General features: G+C 41.7%; 1 protein-coding gene across 4 annotated transcripts in view; it reads right to left on the bottom strand.

Moving 5' to 3' along the window:
* Positions 1-6939: 6939 nt before the first annotated feature.
* SMPD3 (sphingomyelin phosphodiesterase 3) overlaps positions 6940-25466 on the bottom strand; it is a 120730-nt gene continuing 102203 nt past the window's right edge. For all 4 annotated transcript variants that reach the window (XM_074839402.1, XM_074839403.1, XM_074839401.1 and 1 more), the window contains 5 exons: positions 23972-24127; positions 19576-19665; positions 18652-18715; positions 13113-13275; positions 6940-11636 (listed from right to left, as the gene is read on the bottom strand). In XM_074839402.1, the coding sequence (XP_074695503.1) occupies positions 11535-11636; positions 13113-13275; positions 18652-18715; positions 19576-19665; positions 23972-24127 (575 nt within the window). In that variant the 3' untranslated portion in view covers positions 6940-11534. The remainder of the gene's footprint in view (positions 11637-13112; positions 13276-18651; positions 18716-19575; positions 19666-23971; positions 24128-25466) is intronic.

Raw genomic sequence — 25466 nt, 5'->3', positions numbered from 1 at the left:
AATTCAGTGTTAATTCTGTTGTAATCTATTCATGCAAGGCTGAAAACTCGGAAAGGGTTTTATATGTTAAAGTCTAGTCATCCCTGGTTCATTTTAAAACATTTTTCCCTCATTTTAAAAACAATTGTAGCAGCTTTATCATACCTCCTGTGTTAAGTGACACGGATTAACCTCAACTGCCTACATATACAGCTGTCTCCATTACTGTGTGTCTCCAGTAGTGTGTTCTCATCTGAGTGATTAAAATGCTCCTTGGATTCCAAATCCAGTAGTTTCATTCTGTTAAGAGGGTTTAAGCAACCCTGTTGGCATTGCTCCTTACTGGGCCTGGGCCTTGTTTAAAATCAGTGGCCAGCTCTTTCATTCCTCCAACCTCCCTTGTGCCCTGTTGACTATCCTGAGAGCAAGGCAGAGGTTTCAGAGGCTAACAGAAGAGCAGGCCAGGGAGTCTCTTGGAATTAGGCAGGGACTTGCACTTCTCTTCAGCAAAAAGTATTTCTGCCTACAAAAATGTTCATCTAAAGTTTATGCTTCTGGAACTGAAGTGTAAAACCAAAACTTTTTCTGAAGGCACTGATGAGGCATGGGGGAAGCGTGGTAAAATTACAGCAAAGTTATATCTTGTGCAGCCTGTGTGTCACTGGAGAGCACTAATCTGGAGTCTCTAGGCACAGCATGCTGGAGGGTGAAGGTCTTGGTGGAGGCAGCATGCTGACACATTATGGTTTTGTGTTGAAAACTGTGCTGGTATATTGCATTATGATGGCTTAGTATGTGTTGCTGTTTTGTATGAAACAGCTAGGGAAGTGGCATCTCCTTCATGCATTAAATAACCATTTTTTTAGATTCCAGGGGTTTAGATTCCTCCCCCGCCGCCCCTCTCTTTTTGCATAATACTGACTAGTGCACAGTAAAAACTAGCAGTTCCTTCTGTGTTGCAGAGTGCAGAATAAATGAACCGTAAGGTCAACTTCCACGTTAAATGTTATGTTTTCACCTTTTCTTGCATTATCTTGTCACATACCCTGCAACATACATCAAAAAAGACTCCAGAAAGGGAAGAAGGCAGAGAAAAACCTAGTAAAGACCGTGTCTTCCTATTTCAGTATAAAATAGGCTTTATGTCAGTTGTAGCAGAGCTCTCCGCTCCACAGATTTCATGGATATATACTGGCAAAACATTTAATTTCTGTGCGTTTTGTGCTTGTTGTGGACGGGTGCTCTTCAAGGCCAGTCTCTTACCATATCCATGTGCAATGCCTGCACTGACAGGCTATGGTTTTTATTTGATGTTTGTAGATGATATGAATAAAACAGCAGGATAGAGGTATAAGTAGCATTTCCCTTCCAAAAGGGGCAGCAGCACCTCAAATCATCTAAGCAGTTCCTCCTAAACCAGGTTAGTGTCAGGGTTGTGTTATGGAGAGTTGAACTTCTGTAATTATCCATTGTAGATAAGCTAATGTACCGATGTGGTTGGCAGCATGTTCCTCATTCCACAGTGGCAGTCATCAGGTATCAACAGTTTTGTGGTAAGGATGCGACAGAGCCCTTTTAGGTGCTATTTAGCCCATTCTCTTTCTTTGAAGCCTCCCTCGGTGGCAGAACGTGTCCCTGTTTAGAATGCTGCCATTTCTGTATTTGTCATGGTGCCAGTCAGCTGGGCCGTGTAGTCTGCCTGAATAAATAAAGGTATTTTCTCACAGGAGATCATCTGTTCAGATTGATGTAGTGCCTTCTATCCACTGCCAGCTTCCTGCTGCTTTCTTGGATGCTGCTGCCCATAGCTCTTTGCTTACGGGGAGAATATTCCGCTTGTGTCTCTGCCTCTAGCTGGGAACTAGGTACACTGCTCCATTGTTTACCTCCCCTTAAAAGCTGAGAGCCATGACTCTCTTTTTTGAGACAGTCTGTATTTGCGTTCCCTGGGTTGGCTGGGTAACAGCTAATCAAATAATTACATTTAGAATAAGATTTAATAAAAAAGTATCTCTAAAACTAAAGGCAAGGTGTAGTCATGCTTTTCACCAACAAAAAGTCAGCAGTGTATGTACAGTGGAATGTTTCCCAAATAACTAAGGGCCATTTAATCTTTCTCAATGTTCTTAACTTTTTTTGTTGCGGGTTTTTTTTTTTTCCTTTTTAGATGCTCTCGTAACTTTATAGCATGTCTGCAGATCAAGTATCTCCTCCTTCCATTCCTTTTTTTTCCATTCCCTCCTGCCCCCCCCCCCCTTTAAGTACAGTCTTCTTACACAGAGCCTTGACACGGAGCTATTCATACTTGCAGTTTCTGCTAGTAAGCGCCAGCTCTGTCCATGTTTAAAATGTGAATAAAAATACCAGTTATTTTTTTAAAAGAATAAACTGAAGGTCCCAAACAGATAATTATGCGTGCACTTATAAATAATTATTACCCAGAAGCAGAAGAAATTCTGTACTTTTCCCCTGTCCTCAAACCAAACACAGGACTGAGTGGGACCTTCTGGGCTGCTCTGTATAGTCCCTTCCTGTAGTAGGGCTCAGGCGTATAATCTCTCTTTAAAAATACATCAAGCCCTGTTTTAAAAGCAGTGAGGTTTCGGAGAGGAATTTTTGTGTGTTTGTTTTGCATTCCATTGTGGTCATTTGGAAGCTGGTTTTGAACTTGTCTGGTCTTGTGGTCAGAAACCTTCTAATTGTCAGCCCCTGGGAATCCGGGCCTGGACAAGGACAGCTTATGCTGGCTGTGGAGCCACTGCCCAGCGTTTAACCAGACTCGGCGGTTTTTTCTGTCAGTGTATAATAAATGCTACATTTACAGCTTCTAATTTGCTCTAACATTGGAACACACAGCTGCAGAACGGTGAGGCCGAGGCTTTTGGAGTGAGGTGGAAGGGCGCTCAAGGTCAGCTGTGGGCAAGAGGGATCTCACCAGGGTAAGCACTGTTAGTTCAAAAATGCCACAGATTTCCAAGAACACCAATCTAATAAATAATGAAGCAGCTACAGCATGAAGTCCTTCTAATGTGCTTATTGTGGGATACAAGACATATTTTGTTAAGTCTGAGTTTGTTGTGGCTATAAATAGCTTTCTCGGCAAATGTGGAAAAGAGAAATTACATGTAACCAAAGAGTAAGAGAAAATAGAGTTTAAATACCTGTTTCATAACAGTCTTATTTTGGGGCTGAGATAATGGACCAGGCTGTGTACTGAGAATTAGTTTGTCTTGTGCAATACACCTTTCATTAGGAATATATTTAGCATAGTGCTGGGTACCATGCTAGGCCTAGGATTTTTTTCAGTTGGTGTCTTGCAGACCTTGCAACTGCCTTCTGTTCCTTGATACCCTGAAGGTCCTTACTAAGCAATATATAACACTCAGCATTGTCTTTGCTGAAGCTGGTGGCAGTGTGGCAGTTGACGTCAGGAGTTTTTCATTGTAGAGAAAGACCCAACTGGATTTTGCTGTGTATTCAAAATTCTGGAGTGATATTTGAAAGGTACGTAAGAACCTGTTGCAGCCAAACACAAGGTAACAATTATACCTAGTTAGATCCAAAATGGTAGTGAGGATGTTACCCCTGTAGCAGGACCAGGGTGTTCAAGCTGACGGTCTTCTGCTGATTTAGAAGTTCATGAACCTCTTTAATGAGAACAAGGGTACCTGGTCACATTTGATGTGGAAAGACATCATCTTCCCCTCATGATGCTCATCTCTTCCCGTTCATTGCAGTGAGATCCATTCAGAATATACTGCCATCGGGCGATTTCAGGTTCTGAACTCCCACAGAGTGCTGGGAGGCTGCCCGTGCAGGCGCTGTAGCATGTGGTGCTGTGGCAGCATTGGAAACCCCTTCAGCTGTTTTTACTGCAACATCCAGAATCTTAAAATTACAGAGGTTATTGTAGACTAGAGCAGTTCTTACCATAGTTGCATCCTGAACTCTCTGTGAGTTGCTCAGCTAGGCATTTGTGGAATCACAGCTCACAGGTTAAAAGTGTAGGGGGTGTGTTCCCCCGTTGTACAAACATGTTACTCTCCTTTCCGCAGGCAGCCCTGTTTCTCTAGTCTAACACTGCAGTGTCTTAGCTCTATCATCCTCCATTTTGTATCGTTAAGGCAGAAGGATTTATATCAGCTACTAGCTAATAGAGTGTTTAATGTGTGTCTCTGTGAGGTAAATTCCATTTTAGCAGGGTGGAAAGCGGTCAGAGATATCAATATTCGGTATACTAATGACAGTACAGCATTCAGGATCACATTAAGGTCTCTGCTGAGCTCATCAGACTGACGCATCTTGTTGCTGGGATTTGGAAGAGTCAGAACATTTGCAAATAGGAATGGGACTTCTGAAGCTTCTGGTTGCTTTGGATACACGCTGCCATGACTTGAGGAGCTTTAGCAGAGCTTTGCAAAAAACCGTTATAACAGATGTAGTGTAACATTGAAAACTGCTGTGAAGCTTTAGGCTTTTGTTGCAGTGTTTATACAGAGAAAGGATATTCTGACACACCTGGCTTACGAACTGTAGTGTGGCATCTGGAGCAGTTTGGAGTTGTTCTGTCAGGTTTGGCTTTGAGACATCAAAGCTTTACTTGCAGAAGGGAAAGAGGGGGCTTGGCAGCGGTGGAAACCCTGCAAGTGTGTGTTGGTGAGTACGGGATGCTCATGTGGGGAGTGAGGGAAGGTGAAACATCAGCTTATGGACATTTCCAGAGCAACAGCATAAGCAGGTGCTGTTTTCTAGGAATTACACAATTTGCAGACAGGAAAGGCAGCTGACTGTGTTAATCAGGGAAATGTCCCTTTATTTTGTGTGATTATATTCAATTATCCTTTAAAGCACACAGAAAGGCTATAGCATTTTTCTACTACAGTTAATCTCCTCTTTTGATTAGTTTACTGTTTAGATGGTTCTTGGCGCCTAGGAACCATTTTCCTTGTCAACGTAGTGCTGGGTGCGCATAAAAGGCAGGACAGTGACAGAGTCTTCTGCGCCAAATAGTCTGTGAGACAGGCAGGAGGAGGTGAGAGGACATAACAAATAGTGAAGGTGGGTGGATTGGGTTGACGGGTTGGAAGAGCCTCTGTCAGTGGTATCAGCATGGGCACAGCGGCGTGTGTAGGGCTGAGCACAACCTCAGCAGCTCGTATGATTTGCAGTAGTACAAAATGTTTGTCAGACCTGTAAGGGACTTGTGGGGGTTCAGGGGAGGAGGGAAAGGGAATGAATATATGGCCCAGATTAAATGTTGACAGAGATTCCATGATTTTTTTAGGTACACAGACCTAATATATAACTATTCTCCTCCCATTTTCTTCTAATCTTACCGGTGATTAATGCATATTTCTTCCTGTCCACATTTAATGGTTGTAAGGAGAAGTTGTTAAATCTGCCATTATGTAAAAGGTGAGAAAGGATTTTTTTTTTTTTTTTTTTTTTCTTTTCCTGCCAGTTGTCCTAGAAAGCCCCACTTGCTGATTTCACAAATGGCTGCTTGGAGCCTTCCCTAAATGTCAGGGAAAGTATGGAAGAAAATGGGCTTACAGGTTTAGGAGTGGTAGATGGGAAATCTGGAGTAGTCAAAAACAGTAGAGGATAAGAACATGTCTGCTGAAAGGCCATGAAAATGTAGACAAGCAACTTGAATTTGCTGCAACAAGGACAACTGGTACATCAAAGTATAAAATAGTCAAAGAAAAGGGCTAGAAGAATAATGGTTTCAGCAGCATTCTGAGCAGGAATTTCAGTGGAACAGGGAGGCTTGTGTTTTAATAGGTGCTTTGCCAAGAGAATCTGTACAACAGCCAAAGAGGCAGATGGCATTGTGGTTAGTGCTGACTGACAGGCAGCTGTGGGCACAAGTTCATAATAAACTACAACTCCTGGGGTGGAGGGAGCAGGAAGGAGTTACAGTTTTCTGTACTTGTTCTTCTTGGTTAAATGGAAGACACAAACTGTATGAGAAATGATTGTGTTTTACCTTGTGGTTCTGTAGCACTTTAGAGAGAGGGGAAACCCCTTCAGCTGCTCACGTAATAATGCAGACTGCAACGGTGGAGAAATAGATCAGGTACTGTGGGAGAGGCATGTACGGGGAATCCACCCCTGGAAAGTGGAGTCTGTCAAAAAACAGTGCTATGGTAGTATCAGAATGCAGACAAAAATCACCTGTACAGTGATGGAGAAAGCTGCAGAGAGCCATCTCTGACATCCTGTCTCACAAGATGGAGTAGTTCCTTCCTGAGCTAACAGCAAGAGACTCGTGCGCTGTGCTCTTCTTTCATCACTTGCATTCCACTGATTTCCTCCATTCTGCTTGTGGAAAAAATAAATTCTTCAAGGTGGGGTTCCCTACCAGCTTTGATAAAGGACTTTATCAGAAAAAAGACTGAACCAGTAAAATGGATTCTTCTACCTTGACATTGTTTTGTAAACCTCTGGATTTCTTAAGGACATATGTAAGAGGTGGGGGGGTGTTTTGGTTTTTAATTATCTTTGGATGATATAAAAGCCTGTTCTCCGTTAGTTCAGGGACTAGATAACTGCTGAGATGTCAAGACGTACGACTCCATAGTAGGAAACTGTCTTTGTGCAGTGGTCTTCCATTAAATGCCAGCGGAATGCAACGTGGAGTGGATATCCTTGTACTTGAAGCGTGGATCTGGTGCGAGATGCGGGCTTCAGGTTTGCAGCGGGCACTGTGAGCGCTTGCCCGAGGGCTGCACACCTTGAAAACTGAGAGGGGGGATGTTTGAGCAGTAGAGGGCAAGGTGGAGGGCAAGTTAAGAGCACTCGTTTCTTTCACTCTTTATTTTCTGGAGATTCACTAGAACAGGGCTAAGCACAGTGACACCATATTTGACTCATGCACCAGTCTGCATCTTAGAGTCAGATTTCTGTTAGGGACGTCACACTCCACATCACAAAACCAGAAAAAGGGGACTGCACAGAATCATTTGAGCCTTGAAATTTTATTACCTTGTTTGCATCAACCAGTTATTCCTTTCAGCACCAATAAAAGACAAAACCCCCTCCCTATTTTTCAAAATACCTTGTTTCTATCAGGTCTGAGATTTGTGGTTTTCTTGCAGGCAAAGAAACCAATTAAAATATTTAAATTTTTATTTTTTTAATACATTTATAACAAAATGTCAGAAGGTGTGTGCTTACCATATAAAAACATTAGGTTCCAGAAGGATACAATACCGAAAAAATCATTGAAATAAAAAAGGTTATTCTTATTATAGGATTTCTAAACCTCAGCAATAATACAAGTCTTTAAAAGCATCAAGATTATATTTAAAACAAGATGGCATGGAAAAATGAGACCTTCAGTAACAATTTGACCCTCATTGTAATGGATGATAATATTGGGAGTTTTCCGAAGTGCTTGATTTGTATTTCTGTTCTCATCCTATAGTGCCAGGAGGAGGTAAAAATGCTTCATTTTGAGCTGATGATATGTGCTGACACGGATGTGCTGCTCTGCGATCCCAGGGTAGCTCAGAGACCAAACTGGGGACAGTCAGATGGGCTTAATTGGGACCACCAAACAAAGGCCATTTAAAAAAAAAAGTATTTATTGGAATTGTTGGTTCCTTCAATCTTACTGTCTTACCCAGCAAGTAGGACTGAGGGTCTCGCCAGACTAGCTGAGAGTGCTTCTGGGGCAAAACCTTGGCATACTACTACCACCAGGCGGGTCCACTCGCTGTTCCAGACAGCTTTCTCCCCCAGCAGGCCACGCCGCAGCGGGCTGCAGCTTCTCTTGGAGCCAGCCTGTGGTACGGTTTATGTCTGGTTGCTTTAGGCAGCTTCCATTAAGCATCCAGTTTGTGATGATGGAATAAAACCAGGTGGCCACCACTGGGGTTAAACAGTCCTTCCCGCCGCACTAAGCAGTACCCTAGGTGTTACTGCCTCGCTGGCTGAGCTGTGGTGCCAAGCAGCTGGCTCACACCCCCCTCAGACCCTCAGATTAACAGGACCTGAATGTGCCTGAGAGGCTGCGCTCTATCCGCTGTGGTTCTAACGGTGATCTAACGGTACCAACTTTGTGAGGACCTGACATCCTTGAAGCTTCTGGAAGTTCTTAGTTTTCAGCTGTCCTTGTTTGTGTCTTTTGTTCACTTGTTCTAGAAGTGCTGTTGTAAAATGCAAATTGAACATGTGAAACAGATGATGTTATCTAGCTTTTATAAAAACAGATGACACTTCATCTACAGTATCCCTGTTGAGTGGCAGTTATTAGACCAAGAATAGTGTTATCACCCACTTCTTGAAGATACCTGAAATTCCTGTACAAAGTGGGGTAAGCATAGTAGAGTAGCCTTAACTCAAATTTCTTAGGAATAACATCCTACTAATAAATTGGGTCATGCTGTCCTTAAGCAAAGTGGGATTGACACCTGAAAAGCTGTCCAGGGTTGATTTCCTGGGCATTAGAAGAATGCCCCCCTTCTTTTTTAAATGCAAATATTCGATTCCGTAATATCTGTCTAAGGCTTGTAATGATTGATAGCCTGCCAGTACAGGCATTGTCTGAATGATTCCCTGTGAGATAGTGTATGGAACTGTGGTAGTAGTAGTGTAGATAAAACTCATTTTTCTCCAGGATGTTACTGTTCTGGAAAGGAAAGCCCGTTCATTACAGTTTATGGGTACAGGCGCTCTCTGCCTCCCGCAAGCGTACCAAGGCATCGGAAGGCACGGGATCAACGCGAAAAAGCACGGAGCATCTGTACAGCGGTGCCACAACGCCATACCTCCCAGCAGCACTCTCTTGCAGAGTTAGATCCTTAAGACAGTAAATTAGTGAGAACTACCTAAACTGATTAAAAGTATGTGTATTCTTTAGAGAGAACATAGTACAGCTATCCGTTTCTTGATCACCGAGAAACTAAGAACATCAAAATCTAAAACAGTTTTACTTCAAATTTGAAAAAATATTTCTCAGTGTATCTCAAAAAGTTGACAAAAGTGCCTGGTTTTTAGTCAGCACAAAGCCACAGAACTAATTTAAAAGTAATTTAGACCATGTTGGTTTTACTGTAAATAATGTAACACTGGCAGTAGTTTTATGATTATATCCCACACAGTGTCAAATTCAGCTCCTGCAAGTGATACTTAGTGAAGTTGATATCAAATTGTAATTTACATTGTTAGGAAAGCTATTAAAAATACTGTACCTCATATTTAATCTTACTACTGAGAAATAGCTGCTGGACAGCACACAAATTGCTACTGATACTGTTTGGTTTTTTTTAAAAAGGTTAATAAAATACAAGCAAGGTAGAAAATAGGATTAAAAGCATTGTTTCAGGTACAAGTTTTTCTGAATTGGGTGGAGAGGTAAGAAACCAGAAAAACACATTGCACATACGTGCACCCTCTGTATAAAGAGAAACGTACAAAGTGGGAAACTGGTGGTGCACTGGGGTAGTACACTGAAGTCTCTGATGCTGTAAACTTGAATTCCTAATTTTATCAAAAAGGGGAATTGAGTCTGGTTCCATTTTTGAGTCCCCATGGGTTATACCTGCAGACTACCCCATGGTTTGGCACAGTACACTTTTAAGAGGCAGTCTCTGCTGAAGGGATGCCAGGACTGGAAAGAGGCATAAAACGTGTCAAGACCAGGTGGAGGGGGAGAGTGTGAGCAGTGGCCTAGGACCTACTTGGAATTAGCCAGTACTGTTAGTCCAGTACTTTCATGACTATTCAGAGTTTCTCTACTTGCACAGTCAGGCTGATCTAAGTAAAACTTCTGTTGTTTACTGTAACTAATTAAGCCAGTACCAGAGGCTACACAGATGGGGATTTCTAATTTAAATCTATTCTGATTTAGCATAAGCTGATTCCTAGCAGGTGTAAACTAAACCAAGAGCATCTTCAGGAGTTTGTGGCCAGCATAACTAAAACAGTTTACTTAATGGAGCAGGTTCTAAGTATTAGATTAACTCCTCTTTTTAACACAGGGAATTTGTAATGTAAGAGGAAATAACACTGAAATTGGACAGGAAGTAGACAGAAGAAAATAAGTATTGGTTAAAAAGCAAGGGGTCTCATTGTTCTCCCAGCAACACATCCTTCTGAATTGAAATCTCTAAAAAAACCGCCAAGTCTCGTTATGGACGTGATTCTCAGCTTTTCATTAGTTTTGTTAAGGTTACAGAGACTAGGTAGGTCAGGTCAGGGGGCTAAGATGGCAGAGGGGAGCCCCATATTTAAAGAACTGCAGTTGAAGGAACACGTGAATTAGATGGCAAGACCCCTGTTAAAGCCCGTGAGTGCATAACAAATTGAGAATTGTGTTGCTCAGACACAAACAACCCCTCTGCTCCTAGGAAGTAGTTACCCGAGGCCGAGAGTCACAGTTCTAGTCTCTACGCTAGCTAGCAATGCTACGCTTTCCCTTGAAGTGTACTGATTCCTTTAGAAAACTGTTAGATTATCCTGCCTTATCAATCATACACTGTTCTACACTCTTCCCCCCAAAACGTCACTTACGTTTAATTTAACTCTATATCTAGCATGCATTTTACAAGCTATTTCCCACTTACTCTTTCTAGCTAAGGCAGAATGTTGGCTCTGGTGTTACCAATGGTACTACAGGAATCTATTCGCTCTACTGTAACATACATATCATCCCATACCGTAATTCAGAACTGCCCCACGTATGGGAAAGAAAGAAAAGACATTACAGGGGAACTATATTTCTTCTTAAGGGAATAAGTTGTGTTTAGAAAGCTAAAGGCCCAATTCTGGAGTCATTATTCAGACAAAACACTTCATAATTTGTGGGAACACAGTTGGAATAAGGATAGAACTGTGTTCTTAAAGTCTTAATTCCAAATCTGTTAAGTATCCTTAAATTGGACAGGAAGATAATGGTCTGCAAATCGAATAGAGTTTTTGTTTGTTTTAAGGCCTATCTGTCATGACAGAAGGGTTTGCCAGTCCCAGAATGCCTTGCTTTGGCTGGTATCTGATTTTTGAACTCACTTCCATTTTGATATTCCCCATGGTATCTTACTGACTATTTTATCTCAGAGTGGCATGCAGTGCGGGCGCATGCTACTGATGCAAGCACGCTACTACAACTTTAACAGGCTAAAAAAAGAAAAAAGCTTTAGCTTCTTAGTTATACAAAGAAATGATGCAAAAAACCATTGAGCAGCACTAACTCACAGACTAATTACAAACTAAATTGTGCTATATAGTAGTATAAAAACATGTTTTAGTAAGAATGGCACTGGTTCAGAAGGAATTAGGACTTCCATCTTGGTTCCGTTCGGTCCACAGTGAAAGCATTGTAGTACAGGCCTGCCCTGTTGCCTGAGCAACTTGTGACAGTGGCTCTTGGCCACAACCCCATCCATTTCTTCCCTTTTTATATCCGCCATTGTTGGTACGTTCTGGGAGTAGCCCGGGTCAGGTCTGGTCATCTTTCCTAACGTGGCACCAGAATAGTTCGTTCTTATGCTCTGATATTTCCTTAATATCGTTAATGTTTCCCTCTTCTGATCTCTCAGAGCTGGTCAGTTTTAAGGGTCATCTTCTCCTGTAGACACCATGAGACGCATTGCTACTGGTAGGTGGTCTGTCAAGCCTGCTAACTGAGTAATAAAGCTGAACTCTTCCACCTCCTGCGGAAGGAAGACAAAAGTAAGAAAGAAGGAACTAGAAAACTGATCTGTTACACCACACACCAGGACTCAGCTTTTATGCCTCTTTGTAGTTTACTTTAAAGAACCTTACTGCATTAGTAGATGTGTGGGACCAGTCTGGCTTGGCTGGGCTAATGGCAAACTGGGCCACACAGGGCACGGCAGTGTGGTGCAGCTGGTGAGGTGAACCGCGTACACAATACACAGTTGCACTAGTCTGGATGAAAGCTGCTGTACCTTTTCTTTCCATTTACAGAAACATCTGTGTTGTTCCAGATACCACTCACCTGTGGTGCTGCAGCAGGCAATCCGTGTGTAAGGAGGCACTCACCCGGGAGGAGGGGCTGGTGGTTCCCTACTAGGAACAGCATGTAGCTAAAAAGGAAGCCTGCCTTCATCAGATGGAGGTGTTCAACGTCAGGGGAACCCTGCTCCTCGCAGCTCTGAATTCCAGCCTTTGTTCTGGCAGTGTTTCACAGGACCAAATTAAAAGTTCTGTAAGAAATCCAGTGTGCTTCCCAGCTTCTGCAAGCTGGCTGGAGCAACCCTAATGCTCACTTCATAGAGTGTAGTTGTCTCCTCCTAGAGGCCAGGTACTTACTTTGCCAGTACTCTGGGAATTGTTTGCAGGAAGCACAAATATTTTAGTTCTGTTTATATTGCCAGCATGAGTTTTATCAAAAATCTAATCTGGGCCAAAACTATTCAAATGTTGGTTTTGTTGCTGTTTGTGCCAAATGTAAGATGGGTTTCCTATACAGATGTGCCATGGGTATTTGTGTATCTGAAACAGGAAGCCTTAAAAGAATTTAGCTGCTAAGCTGCTGTGTCCACAGAGTGCGTGTGAACAGAGCGCAGACAGATTGAGGTATTGTTCCCTAAGCTATGCTGAACTGCTCTGTTGCCTGCTCTTCTGCAGCAACTGCAGCAGGGTGTGGTAAGTAAGGGTGAACTAGTTTCTCATTTTCCTCATGAAATTCTGTATAAGGCAAGGTCCTACACCAGGAAGTGGACAGTGCACTACCAGTTCTTCTGGTTAGCCCGTGCCAACTTCTGCCTCCGTATCACTGACTTGTAACTTAGGTGGGTTTTCACAGGCAAAATAAAAGAACATCCAGATACTTGAAAAGATTAAAAAACATTCAGACTGCTGGCATGGAAAGCGTCAGCCAAAACACTTTGCCTGGCAGAAGTTTAAGGAATGGAAACAAGCTTTTCTGTTTGTTTTTGAAGAGCAGCATATCTACCAGTGTTGCTACCAGAATCCTAAACTCATCTTAAATGTGTTCATGTAATAGGTTTACAAACTCGGTACTTGCATGCAAAAGTAGAAAATAGCAAAGCAGCAGGTTCTCCTTGGACTATGAACTTGAACCCAAGCAGAACAGGCTGCAGTGCCATCCAGACAAGTGTCTTGTGTGAGTTATGGCTCTTTTTGTCAACTCTAAAACTCACCACTTTCCATTCCAGGTAGAGACCTTCTTCTGTATAGAGCATATAGTCAATCCTCCTCCCGTTTCCTTTCAATGACGCCTTCCTCCCCTTTTGGCTGGAACTGTGGTTCTTGCTGGTGGGATAGACTAAGTATCCTTTCCTTCCTTCTTCACTTTCCAGCACCCTATTTCATTAAAAAACAGAACAAGTGCTGTAAATGTTTGCTCATTCTGTCCCTTTGTGCATTACGCTAGATTCTCTCCCGATCCCCAGTAAGGGTAGTGCCTGTCCAGAAGGACTGTTAAACTTGTAAAGTACATCTTCTTCCAAGTGTGTTGTCCAAGATGAGGCTGTACTAACTGCTGACAGTGCTCTTAAAGCCTCCCGCTGGGTTTGGTGTCACTGGTGCTGTTCTGCTGGACTTGCCCTTGGAGCCAGGAGAGCAAGCACCTCAGAGGAGGACCCTGCCTGCCTGCTGTAGCACACTGCAGCCCACAGCCCTGCTGATGGCCAGTGCTGCTGATTCTGGCAGAGGAGAAAACTGTTTCATGGATTGCTTTAGAAGAAACCTGAGTACTTTGGTACAAACCTCTCCCTTCGGACCACAGCAACTCCTTGTGAAGTGAAGACAACCAGCCTTACAGACAGGGTATGGATGAGGAATGCTTTTCAGGAGCACACATTTGGGCAGATGGTGATTGGTGCTGACCAAGCCTCAGCATCAAATTACTGTGTCTTGGATACCAGCTCTTACTTCGCTAGTAATGACAGCCCAATTTATGTGATCCCTGTATGTGACACTCTTTGAACTCCTCTACAGAGAGGGACTTAACTCTGCAGGTGTGTTCAGACTGCCCCATCGTGCATGGCGATTACCCAGCCCAAGACCATATAGAGAAGCAGTCACAATTAAGAATCAGTTTTCTAGGTACCAGTCTTGTGTTCGGGCAAATAAACTGCAGCCCTCTCATTAAAATTTTTAGTTTGGGTGCTTAAACCTTAACAGTAGGTTTTATACAGAAGACTATTAAGGCCCCGAGCAACTTGATCTAACTTTGAAGTTAGCCCTGCTTTGAATGGGACTTTGGACCAGGTACCCCACAGAGGTCCCTGTCACTCTATTTTTGCAGTAAATGTGTGTTGCTGTGCTGTTCTATATTGGTTTGCTGTTCTATTGAATTTAAAAGGAAACTTGGTTTACCTTCTTGTATTCTATTTAAAAGATCTACCAAAGGAGTGCTAAAGGCAACAGACAGAACTGTGCGTGCAAAAGCTGGAGTTGCGCTCAGTAACTACACATGTAGGGTTTTACGCAGACAGTGAGTAACAAGTACCAACGCAGCTGTTGTGCGTGGTAAATGCACTCAGAGAGGGATGGATTAGGTTGTGGTTTTGCTATCTGGCTCAGAACACAAACAAACTACCTTCAAAACCACCTCCTTGAAAATCATTTTGCTTTACTTACCTGCCAAAACCTGAGCTCAAGGTTCTGTGGTTTCCCTTGTAAGAGTTGATTACACCATTAAGCTACATCATCAACTGTCTAAGGAGAAACACTGAGCCATGAACTTGGGTCCTAGCAGGTACAAAGCCTTTAATTTCACCTTGGAAAAAAATAAGATATTTTTGATCACCCAGTTTTTAAGACTTGACTTTGGATGGGTTTTATGAGGTTGGGTTTAGGAATTTTTTTAATGCATGCGTGTGAGAGTACAGAATGAAGGAAAAACAAGAGACAAACACCAGACTCTCGTGATGTGTTTTGATGTCTGAGATTCAAATGGGGTTTTTTGTCCAATTTTGTCTCTTTGGAAGGATCTGAATGGTGGCAGAGGGGACACAGCACTTGCTACAGTTGGTTAGGTCTCAGTAGTGCTGGAATCTGTAAGTTTGGGTCAGTTGATGCATACAAGATGTACTTTATGTGCTTTCAAAAGATAACAGTGACGAAATTTTGGTCATAGAGTTATTTAATCATAACTTTTCTTAACCCCCTTTGGGCTTAGTAAGGTACTAAAAGTTCTTAGAGTTCGTTTTAACCAGTTTATGAAAGTAAGCTTCCTTTTATGTATTATTCAGTTTTAGACTGTCATCTAGTAACTCATGTTAAATTAGCTGACTGTCTGCACCCCATTTGCAAGCTGATTCTACAAAGAGCTACTGCAAATGATTCACTTCCTGAAATTCTTTTTCTAGGTTCAAGAAAGCAAACTCTTTGATGGGACTGACCTCTTTCAAAAACTGTATTTATAATTGGCAAAGCTAATTAAGTAACAAAGTAGAAGAAACTGCTGATTAGCGCTGCAGTACTACTGCAAAAAAATCTTATTTGCATTAATTTAAAAGATCAATTGTTTTAGCTGCAATTATGTCCTTTGAAAAGTCTGTGAATGCTGGGTACTCACTTAACCTGCACAACTGCTCAGGGAAGGGAAATGTTCATTTCAAATACGTGAGGAAAGAGAATTGTAAATGTGCATGCATCTGCTTCTGACTAAAACTTGTACCACTGTACGCCATGGTTCGCTGTTTGTCTCTAGGGGAAGTAGACACAAGTACTGGACATCTGGCTATGCTGAACTAACGGTTAAATGCTAACAATTTAACAGAACTACCTATGACTGTGTTGCACAACTAAACCTGAATTTTGTCAGAGTAATTGTCTTAATTCATAAGACACAAAGAAAGGGAGGATAAAAAGTAATTTTTTCCTTGAAAGGTTTTCAGTCCCAAATAACTCCATGGTTTAAGTATGAAAATTCTGTGACGCAGCTCTCTGGCCGATGGTAGGTTTGTAGTGCTGACTGGAGCTGCAGTGAGCAGAGGAGTATGAAGAGCAGTGTATGTAAGGGAGCCATAAAGCAAAACTTCCTCCCTCATCCTAAAGCTCGAGGGACCAACTCTCATTCAGGCGAGAAGCACCTGAGTTCAGGACGACTTTTCTTACTGGTGTTGCAGCCTGTCACCCAGAACTGTGAGCCAGTGTCCAGCAGTGGAGACTGGTAAAATATGTGTTTAAATCTTGTTTCTTAGCTGTGTTGTAATGTGCTCTCCTGTGCCAGACTCTATTCAGGGTTTAAAGACAAAAATGGGCTTATTCCAGTGCTTTGCTTGAAGGTGACAATCATCTTTGTGAGATGAGATTATCTGTGTGTGTTTCACAAAGCCTTCCTGAGCAGAAGCTTGTGTGGCTTCCAGCGCTGTGGCAGGGCCCAGACTGTTACATCTAGCTTATTAATTGTTCTATAATTATAAATGCCTTGCTCATTATTTGTATCAAGTATGTTCTTCTAGTCCGATGTTTTACGCATACTATACTTAACATGTAAGAGATACTTAAGAACTAGTTGTTCTGCTGCTTTTATGGCCTAATTAGTAATGTGAACTACTTAATTTTGTTTAGAAACTAGAGGAGTGCTGATGAAGAAATAAATCTCTGGATAGCTTACATTGCCAATTTAAATGTCTGCAAAGCTTGATCAAGGTTTATTATTGAAAAATCTGAGAGTGGATCAGTTGTAGGCTGTACCCTGTTTTGCTGTGTATATGATTAACACTTGTTAGCTAGACAGTGCTCCACAGCTTCTGTGCTATTTAACATTTAACTGTCTTTAAGGCCCAGAGTCCATTAATGGCTTTAAATTTTACTGAACTTAGTCCCTTGCAGAGATGGGAGGACAGGCCCTCTTGGCCTCTCGTGGAAGTGACCATTTCTCTAATGTATAAGCATGTCTACATGATGTACACATGCAGATCCCTGTTTCCCTGCAGATCTGCATAAAAAGCGAGTGGAAATTCTGGTCTAACAGAGGTTTTTTTCATCTTACTACTTATATGTTATATATATATATACATAGATATTTATAATACCTTATAACATATTGCAGAAAACTGAAAGCCACATTTAGTAGGCAAAAAGTCTTACATATATTCTGTTACCACCACTCAAGAATATTTTCCACTTATACTGAGGTGCTGCACATACACATAGATAGTAATACTCTTAAATCTTCACTGATCATTTGATGGGTCTTTACCTATCAGTCATGTATTTGTTAGTGGAATATAATTGTAAATGCAAGTAACTCTTCAGAGAATAAAACAAAATACCCCAAAAGTAATTTGGTGACAGATTGTCTCCAAAGACCGCTTGAAAACGCAAGGGTGGTTTTTTTTTTTTTTGTTTGGGGGGTTTTAAATTTTTTTTTTTAAAGAGCTCCAAGCCTGCTCTTGGAACCATAAAATAGAATGTTACACCCACATACAGATTTGCATTTGCAAACTTGATTGTAGGGCCAAATTGCCTTACTTTTGCTTTCCAGAAATCCCTTTCATATGTACCAAATTCATATTTTCAATACGTGGATAGAAATGCCTGGAAATTTTGCAGGCTCTTGAATGCACAACGCATGACTTGATCTAACAAATTCTTATTTTGAATATAAACTAAACCCCAACTTTATGGCTAAAATTCAATTTCTTTGTTCAAAACTGATACAAAGAAGACTTCAAGGGGTAGCCTCACATCATACGTTCAACTAAGTGTCCAACTATACCATGCAGTGTACTGTACTTAGTGAGTAAAAATGTCAACATAAACTGTGCTTGTATAATGCACCATTTCCATTATGGGTGTTAACTGAAGCATCTGCACAGGCTCATTAATTCAAATCACTTTACCTCTTTAGTATATTTTGGTATTGAACAGCTAGATCATCTTTTATAGTTAGTCATGATAATAACATATTTAGTCCATGAAACTAGCCTTCAAGGTAGAGAAGGTGCAAAAAGGATTCTCACATTCATTAAGTGCTGCTCTACAACATACAAAGCTTATTAATTTCTCTCTACTGGCATTATTATTTAACAAACAGTACAGGTAATCAAGAAATTTATCTTAAGACTTCTGCAAATTAAGGTTTTTTTGTATTTCTCCTAAGTCCACTAGCTCAAACCAGAGAGACCTGATTCTTGATATCAAACACTCCTCAAAAGTAATGCTGCACTCGTATCACTGACAGATACTAAGCCATATTCCTAGGAATGACTGATGTGCTATTTAATTCCTCTCTGTATTTCTGAGCTTGCTTTTTTAGCTGTATTGAATTCTGCCAGCTTTCTAGAATGGGTAATTAGTTCTTGGGTTGGGGGTGGTGTTTTGAACTTTATGGGCTTTTAATTTGGGCTATTTCCTTTTGTTGCTGTCCCTGACAGGGCGTGGCCACGGACCTGGCTGCCTGCAGAAGGCCCTTCAGACAAGCTGTCTGTGTACCCTTTTCCGCAGTGCTCGGAGTTTCTTGTCCTATGGGCCTGTCCAGGTAGGACCAACTCTAGAGACATAAAACCACTGAATGCAGTTGCTCTCATCTTTTCACCCCCTGAAGCCAATTCCATTAGACTTAGAGAAGCAGCCACTTTTCCTTCCCTTTTTTTCCTCTTCCTTGAGTATCCAATTAAAAGCTTTTTTCTTTTTTTACAGTCCATAAAACACCCCCCAATTTGTGAAATGTCAAATAGCAATAGTTGTCTAAAGCATGTAGGAGGATCAGGAATTGCATACTTCTGTAGGTTGTCTGGAGTGCACACTTCTTCATCATATAATCCTTCAGGATCCAGCAAGGTCCCTGTGAACAGAAGGGCAGATGTGACTGTCCCAGCATACCTCCTGCGACTTGCCTCCCCGCGGGAGGCTCCTGGGGGGCACCGGTGTGCGGAGGCAGCACCCGTGGGGAGAGGGGACTGCTCTGCCTCAGAGCGCTCGGTGTTCACTTCTCCGCTACCCCGGCCTCCCCACTGCCTGACACCTTTCAAAATGCTGCCTCCACCTTCCAGTTTCTCAGTCCCAATGGCTCTGATTTGTTTGTTTTTCTGCTACAACAGAGTAAAGCCACATTATTAAACAGTTCCACATTCTTACCTTTAGTATCTTCACAGTTATAATTGTTCTCTAGGGAAAGTCTTAAGTCCTGATCTAAAACTTCAGCAGGTATGAATATCTCAGGAGTTCCATAAAACCTTTTATAAGATGAACCCTACAGTCTGTAGTGTTGAATTGCTTTGTTACATCCTCACTTACAGTATTTATAGAACACTGAATGGAACATTCTGATCAAAAGCTGCAGGCTTCCACTGCATGCAGAAAGTACAGAAACAATAATTTGGCTTCTACCCCACCCCCCAACCCCAAAGTAATCTAGAGATTATGTTAAAAGTAGAATAGGTGTGGGAAGGCATTCACGTAGCTTGATGCATAAGTTCTAGAATGTAGACTGAAGTTTGAGATCTTGGTTTGGTTCTTAATTATAATTCAGCAAGACACTGTTAAGGTTTATAAAATACACCTTACAGAAATATCCCTTGTAAACATTTGGTCTCCACCAAATTCTTACTGCCCGTTAGCTGAACTACCTGCTGCTGCTTATAGATGTCCTGTGAGTGACAGACAAGCAAACGTTCACACACCGAGAGCTAGAGAAGGTCTTACCGATTGCCCACGGTTTATCCTCCCCAGGACCAATTCGACATGGGTCTTTGTAGTGTGTAAACAGAGAGTGCTGTTGCTCCAGCTTGTCCTCTGCAGGGAAAGAACAAGCCCAGGAAAAGGCACATCAGCTACGTGTTGTGAACCTGCGCGCAACTGTGTGTTCTGCCACAACAGCAAAGGCAAGTCCTGCTCCCTACTCAGTATACACATACAGGGTTGATTTGAACCCGTTCAGTAGTAGGTCTGCTGCACAGCAGGATCTGGTCTTGATCAGAAATTCCAACAAATGCTTGCTAGTAACAGTGCTTTCCTACAAAGCCTTTCTATGAAAGACATTTTCTGGTAGTTTCTAGCTGTAGACTGAAGGGAAAGTTTTCCAAGATATTTCCTTACCCTGCCATTGACATTGCATTGCTTACACCGGTACAAAACTTTTGTTGAGATAGATCACACAATGGAGAATTGGACTGACTTCACAATGGCAATGTAAATGGCTGTTTGTGGGTGTGTATACACATCTCAGCAAGTTTGAAGATAAAAGCTCGTGCTTTACTTGCTTCAGAAGAATTCACTGACAATGTTTTCCAAGCTATAATAGATAGAGAAAGGACAGACAATTGATAATTTGCTTGGGATATTACCTACAGCATTAAAGCCATTCTAAACATAATCAGCATGACCTATCTATCAACTGTAAATTAATTTCTTCCTAATTGCTACAGTGCTCCTTGCATTTAAAGCATACAGCGCATCAAGCTCCTAGGATTTAGTAAGATACCCTACAAAAATGTATACATCAGAATTTTAGACACTGAATAAATAAAGAAGTTCTAGTTCTCTGCACGCTGTTTAACATAGCAAGCATTATACCTGGGAAACAAGCACAACCAGGACTTGAAAATACCAGCTGCTACAATTCCATTTTTGTTAAACGGCAAAAAAACTGGCAACAGCTCCTGATAACTTTCTTTCTTGCAGCACTTACACCTTTTACAAGGTTAAAACTTCTTAGCCACACCTAAAGACTCTCTTGGGATCGACAGAATATTCACCTGTGTTTGGAGCTGCTGTCACCTATCTGTCACTGTCTATTGCCGAGACAACAGAATATGTAAGTACGCATGAAAATGGACTCCTCTGAAGTCAGAAATAAAAATTTGAACCGTGAGCTGTGTATCTTAGAATGCAGCTCACACACTCTATGAATCACTGTAGGAATCTCCTTGGGTAAAATGTTCTTGGCAAGTGAAGAAGCTATTGACCTCTCCCTATGAAGGAGGAAGCAGAAGACACACGTGGAGCACAGTGGTACTGTGTTCGAGCTGTTGGCACCTCTGCCATTTTGTTATTAATTGTCATTAATACAGCTGGCATCCTTCAGCTACGGCATCCGCACCAGCTGATGTGTCTCATGACATCTTTCTAGCTTGCCCCCCTGCCCTGCCCCAACTAGCTCTTGATCTCAAGAACATTCTTGTAATTGCAGGGAGACCGAAAAATGAATTTGCCAGGGTAGCCTGGCATTGTGCAGAGGATCGGAGGACTGACCTCCCTAAGATTTGCCAGGTATGCAGTGCACAGAATTGCTCTTGCTATCTGAACAGCCAATTGGTTTGTTTATGGAAAAGTAGAAGACAGAAGCTGTGCAATTGTTCATTTCTCCAAGTCTTCCCTTGTTACATGTCTACAAAATTTCCCTCAGAAACTAGATAGATTAAAATTTTGTCATGATTAATTTGCAACTGTGGCACTGACAAGTCACGGCTGATGAGACAAACTTAACCCATCTGACTGGAAGGCTCCTTATGTTATGCTAAAAGCTTTAAAAACATAATAGACTTTTACACAAGTCAGTCCAAAGCAACCTGACAGTAAGTAACTTTGTAATAATGCTCCCACTAAGTGTGAATTCACTGTGAATGTTGTCATAATGTTCTGTAAAGCTGGAGGGGAAAACTGAGTTGCAGAAAATTTGTCATAAGCATAAGGTCACTCATGGACCTGGAGATCTTTGAAAACTGTACCGTCAATACATCTAAGAATAGAAGCTTGATATTCACCGAAACATTAATTACTTGCCGTATCAGTCTGTGGAGTGGGAAAGAATACAGAAAATCATATACAGAATTACAGGAAGCTGATTATTGCTTTTACAAAAATTAATCTTAAGATGTTGAATTCAAATGTCGCTAAAACAATGAGTAATGTAAAAGTGGAGGAGAAAACTTTGAAACATTTCATCAATCTTGCTTAGTGCATAAGGAAAGAGAGCAAATCTAAAAATAAAAAAATTAAACAGCCAGCTTAATTTCAGTTTCCAGGCTGCGTGAATTTTAAAAGGGGGGGGGTGAGATATGTAAATGAGCAGCAGAGAGAGCAAAAATAAAATGGATTTTTATAACCTACTTTTCAGTCCTCTTGAGTAGTAGCTGCAGTGCTTACAACTATTATTTGGAAAAGCAAATAGTTGTTTTTACTTTTTGTTCAGAAAGAAAGGTCACAACAGCATTAACTATTCTGTGCTTCTTGCGCCAGATCCTGGTTAGAGTGTCAGAACCTCTCAGGCAGAGAATCCAGGCCGTACGTTCTGCCTCATGGCTTCCCGCCGTCTCGCTCCTCATGCTGCAAAGCCCCATCCCCTTCCCACTGGCGATCTGACCGGGCAGCCTCCCCTCTGCTATGCAGCCAATTGTTTATTTCCGTGATGGCCACCTTTGCCTCCAGGCCACTCCATCCATCCAACAATACTGCAAGTGAAACAGTCAGGTCACAGCAGATGTGTCCGTTTGTCCCCCAGCTTCTGCCTCCCCTCCTGGGGCCTGCTGCAATGGGCTCCTCAGCCTGTCGGTGTAGCAGCTTGGCTAGCTGAAGACCTGTTTCAGATGGCATTTCTTCCTTCTTCCTTCCCTAAAACACTCACTACCACTGCTACCATTGTATTTTATCCGAATACGTGTTTGTTTAACTACCCATTACCACTTGCTGTTCACCTGCACAGTGCATAGCGGATTCTTCTACTGCTCACAGCACTTGCCAGCACCTTCTTGGACCATTCTGAGTTTACTTTGGATCATATAGTTGTGACTGATTTATTTTTTGTACATGTGATCTAGAAACAAACAGCAGAAGGGCTGTATTTTGGGTTAATGGTCTTTTCTACCCAATGAAAGTGTTTCTCCAACTTTGCTAAAATATTCCAAGTGTCTCATACAAGTTATGAGATTAGAGAATAATGGTTATTTTTGAGATCAGACAATTCTTGCTTTTTGTTTCTTAAAATTATTTTTGCTACAGTCGTTGCTGTCAGCCTCAGTGACCCAGGCTGCTTATGAAGACTACAGAATTCACACTAGGTGCTGTTCAGAAATTCACCTGTTAATCCACAAACTCTGCTCTGAATTGCTGACACTGACCGGGTGCTGCAGCCTGAGCTCACCTGTACACTGCGCGTCTCCCTGGTAACGCAGCACAGACGAAATCCCTCTGAGGAACCCCCCTCGCTGTACCTGCCCTGGGCTCCTGGTCTCTCAGCACTTCAGTTTTGGCCCAGTCAGCCAAAAGGCCTTTTCGACAACAGCCCTGGGGGCAGCTGGGCTCTGCCGAGCCATTTGCCAGCTCCCAACCAGCAGAGTCGATTGCCGTGGGGTAAAGGAGCTCTGCTGGAGGCCTGAGCTGTACTGAGCCGGACGGCAGGGAGGGTACACACACACAGTGCTCTGCACTCCGTGTTGGCAGTTTAACTGTTAACAGAGAATAATATTTATGTTTGGAAGAGGCTACCATCTCTGTGAACTCACCATCCATTAATTATGGTTTTGTGGAGTTCTTTTTCTAGTGCCCTCAGCATCCAAATATAGAAAAAAAATATTAAAAATTAATTAAAATAAAAACCTCAGAAGTACACAGCATCAGTTAATTTTTTCCAAGACTGATTCAGCATTTGTTTAGTTCTCTCTGCAGCATTAATCTCCTACGTCTGTGTATACGCACTATCAAATTATTTTTAACTGCATGAATTTACTACTTTTTCCTCTACAAAAATCCCACTAACATACACATCTTTCATTAGTAACTAAAATTCTAGGACGATAGGTGTTTACCTAATTCAGGTAAAGCTAAACCACTGGATCTGTCCTCATTATTGTTACCGCAAGTCACAAATTTTCCCTTTGTGCCTTAAAAAACATCATGCTTAGTAACAGAGCTCCTAAGTGTCAGCTATCTCCTTGGCTCATCTCAAGGCTAGTACCTCTTTTAGAATTATCTGTAGCAATTAAGTCTTTCCTTGCAAAAGCCAGTCACAATTTAGTATACAGCTATAACCCACAGGAATCAAGAACTTTCCCATTCCTTTTTGGAACAGGTAGACACCAGGAAAAGGAAAACCTCATCTTACCAGAGGAGCAGTTATCGAAGTTGAGATCTCCACAGATTACATCAAAAGCCACCAGCTCCTCTGGATTGGCTGTACTGGAGGAGGAGGTAGATTTTCTGAATTCAGACAGCCAATCTTGAAGCATATCCAGTTGCTCACACCGAACAGTAGTGTCTCCTGTAGCAAACAAACCAACAAACAACCAAGAAGTAAGACTTCCTTTATAGCACGTTGCTCAGCCACGTATTAGTTGCTAAGCTATTGCTAGACATCTTGAGAGAAAGGGTGCAAGATAAAAAATGGTGTGCCTAATAGTGTACTCAGTAGGTAGTGCTTAGCCCATTATGAAATTCATTAGGAACCACACTTTTTGATGATTTAAATATCTCCTTTTAGAATCAATCATACCAGGTACATCTGAAGAACTAAGACGACAAGGCATCGATGCTGCAGACAACCAGCCAAAATGATGTTTCTAGCCACGGGAGGAGGATGATCTGATGCACTACACTTATAATCAGGAGTTCAGAGTTAAAATCCTACTTCAGACAAAACTGGAGAGCATACTCATGGGTGAACCACTTCATCTTTCTTTGCTTTCTGATTTTTAAAAATGAAAAAGTAACTTTCAAGTGTTCTAGTAAATATACATCAATGGTAAATTCAACTTATGCATACTGTAGTAGTCCATCTGAGGAAGAGTTCTATTTGTGTTCAAGTAAGAATGCCTAAACTGGAAGTATTTTTCATCGATTTAAAGGTATGTGTAGATACAGGTTTAAGTAGGCAGTACCTCAGAAATAAAGAGCCAGATCCTTTTCACCAGTTGCAGGGAGGTTACAGTAGGCTACACCTGCTGAGGACACAGAGTGATGTGGAAGGGTTGACATTGATTGGTCACCAAATACTTTTTGTTTGTGAAACTATCTGGCATGCAAACGAGCTCTTTAATTATAGCAACTAACCACACTTAATCTCAAGCACATTAGGTGACATGAAGTCTCAGAAAAAATTAATTACTGGCTCTCTTAAAATGATTACAGCAAAAGCTTGATGTGGGGAAAGGTGCAGGAAGAGACACAGCCTAGAAATAATTGTCTACCATATTGTCTTTCCTTTTCTTTTGTTTTCACTGTACCTATAGTTAACAGTTACAATTCTGCTTGTTTCAGACTTGAAATGTCAAGTCAGAACGTTACTTTTCCTCGAAATGTAAGATTTGTTTTCAAATTCCACAATCGAAAGGAAAAGCAGCAAACCCAAAATGACTTATCCTGACTACAATTTTATTTTAACCTAATTTACTACTTTGTGCTAGCTATTAAAAGGGTGTGAAACACAATTAGAAACATCAGTTATGTATGTTCCAAGCTGCTTTCAGTGGCCACTGTGGAGATGAATATTTAAGTCTGCATCCTCACAGCTTGTTAATCACTCGCCTCAACTGCAGCTGTCCCCAGCTCTTTAGACTTGTAAAACGTGAACTCTGCAGCACACTGTAACTGCGTTAGCAGAC

This window comes from Strix aluco, chromosome 14 (genome assembly GCF_031877795.1).
Source record: "Strix aluco isolate bStrAlu1 chromosome 14, bStrAlu1.hap1, whole genome shotgun sequence".
Lineage (NCBI taxonomy): Eukaryota > Metazoa > Chordata > Aves > Strigiformes > Strigidae > Strix > Strix aluco.
The sequence above is the reverse complement of the archived record's forward strand: the minus strand, read 5'-3'. Positions and strand labels throughout refer to the sequence as shown.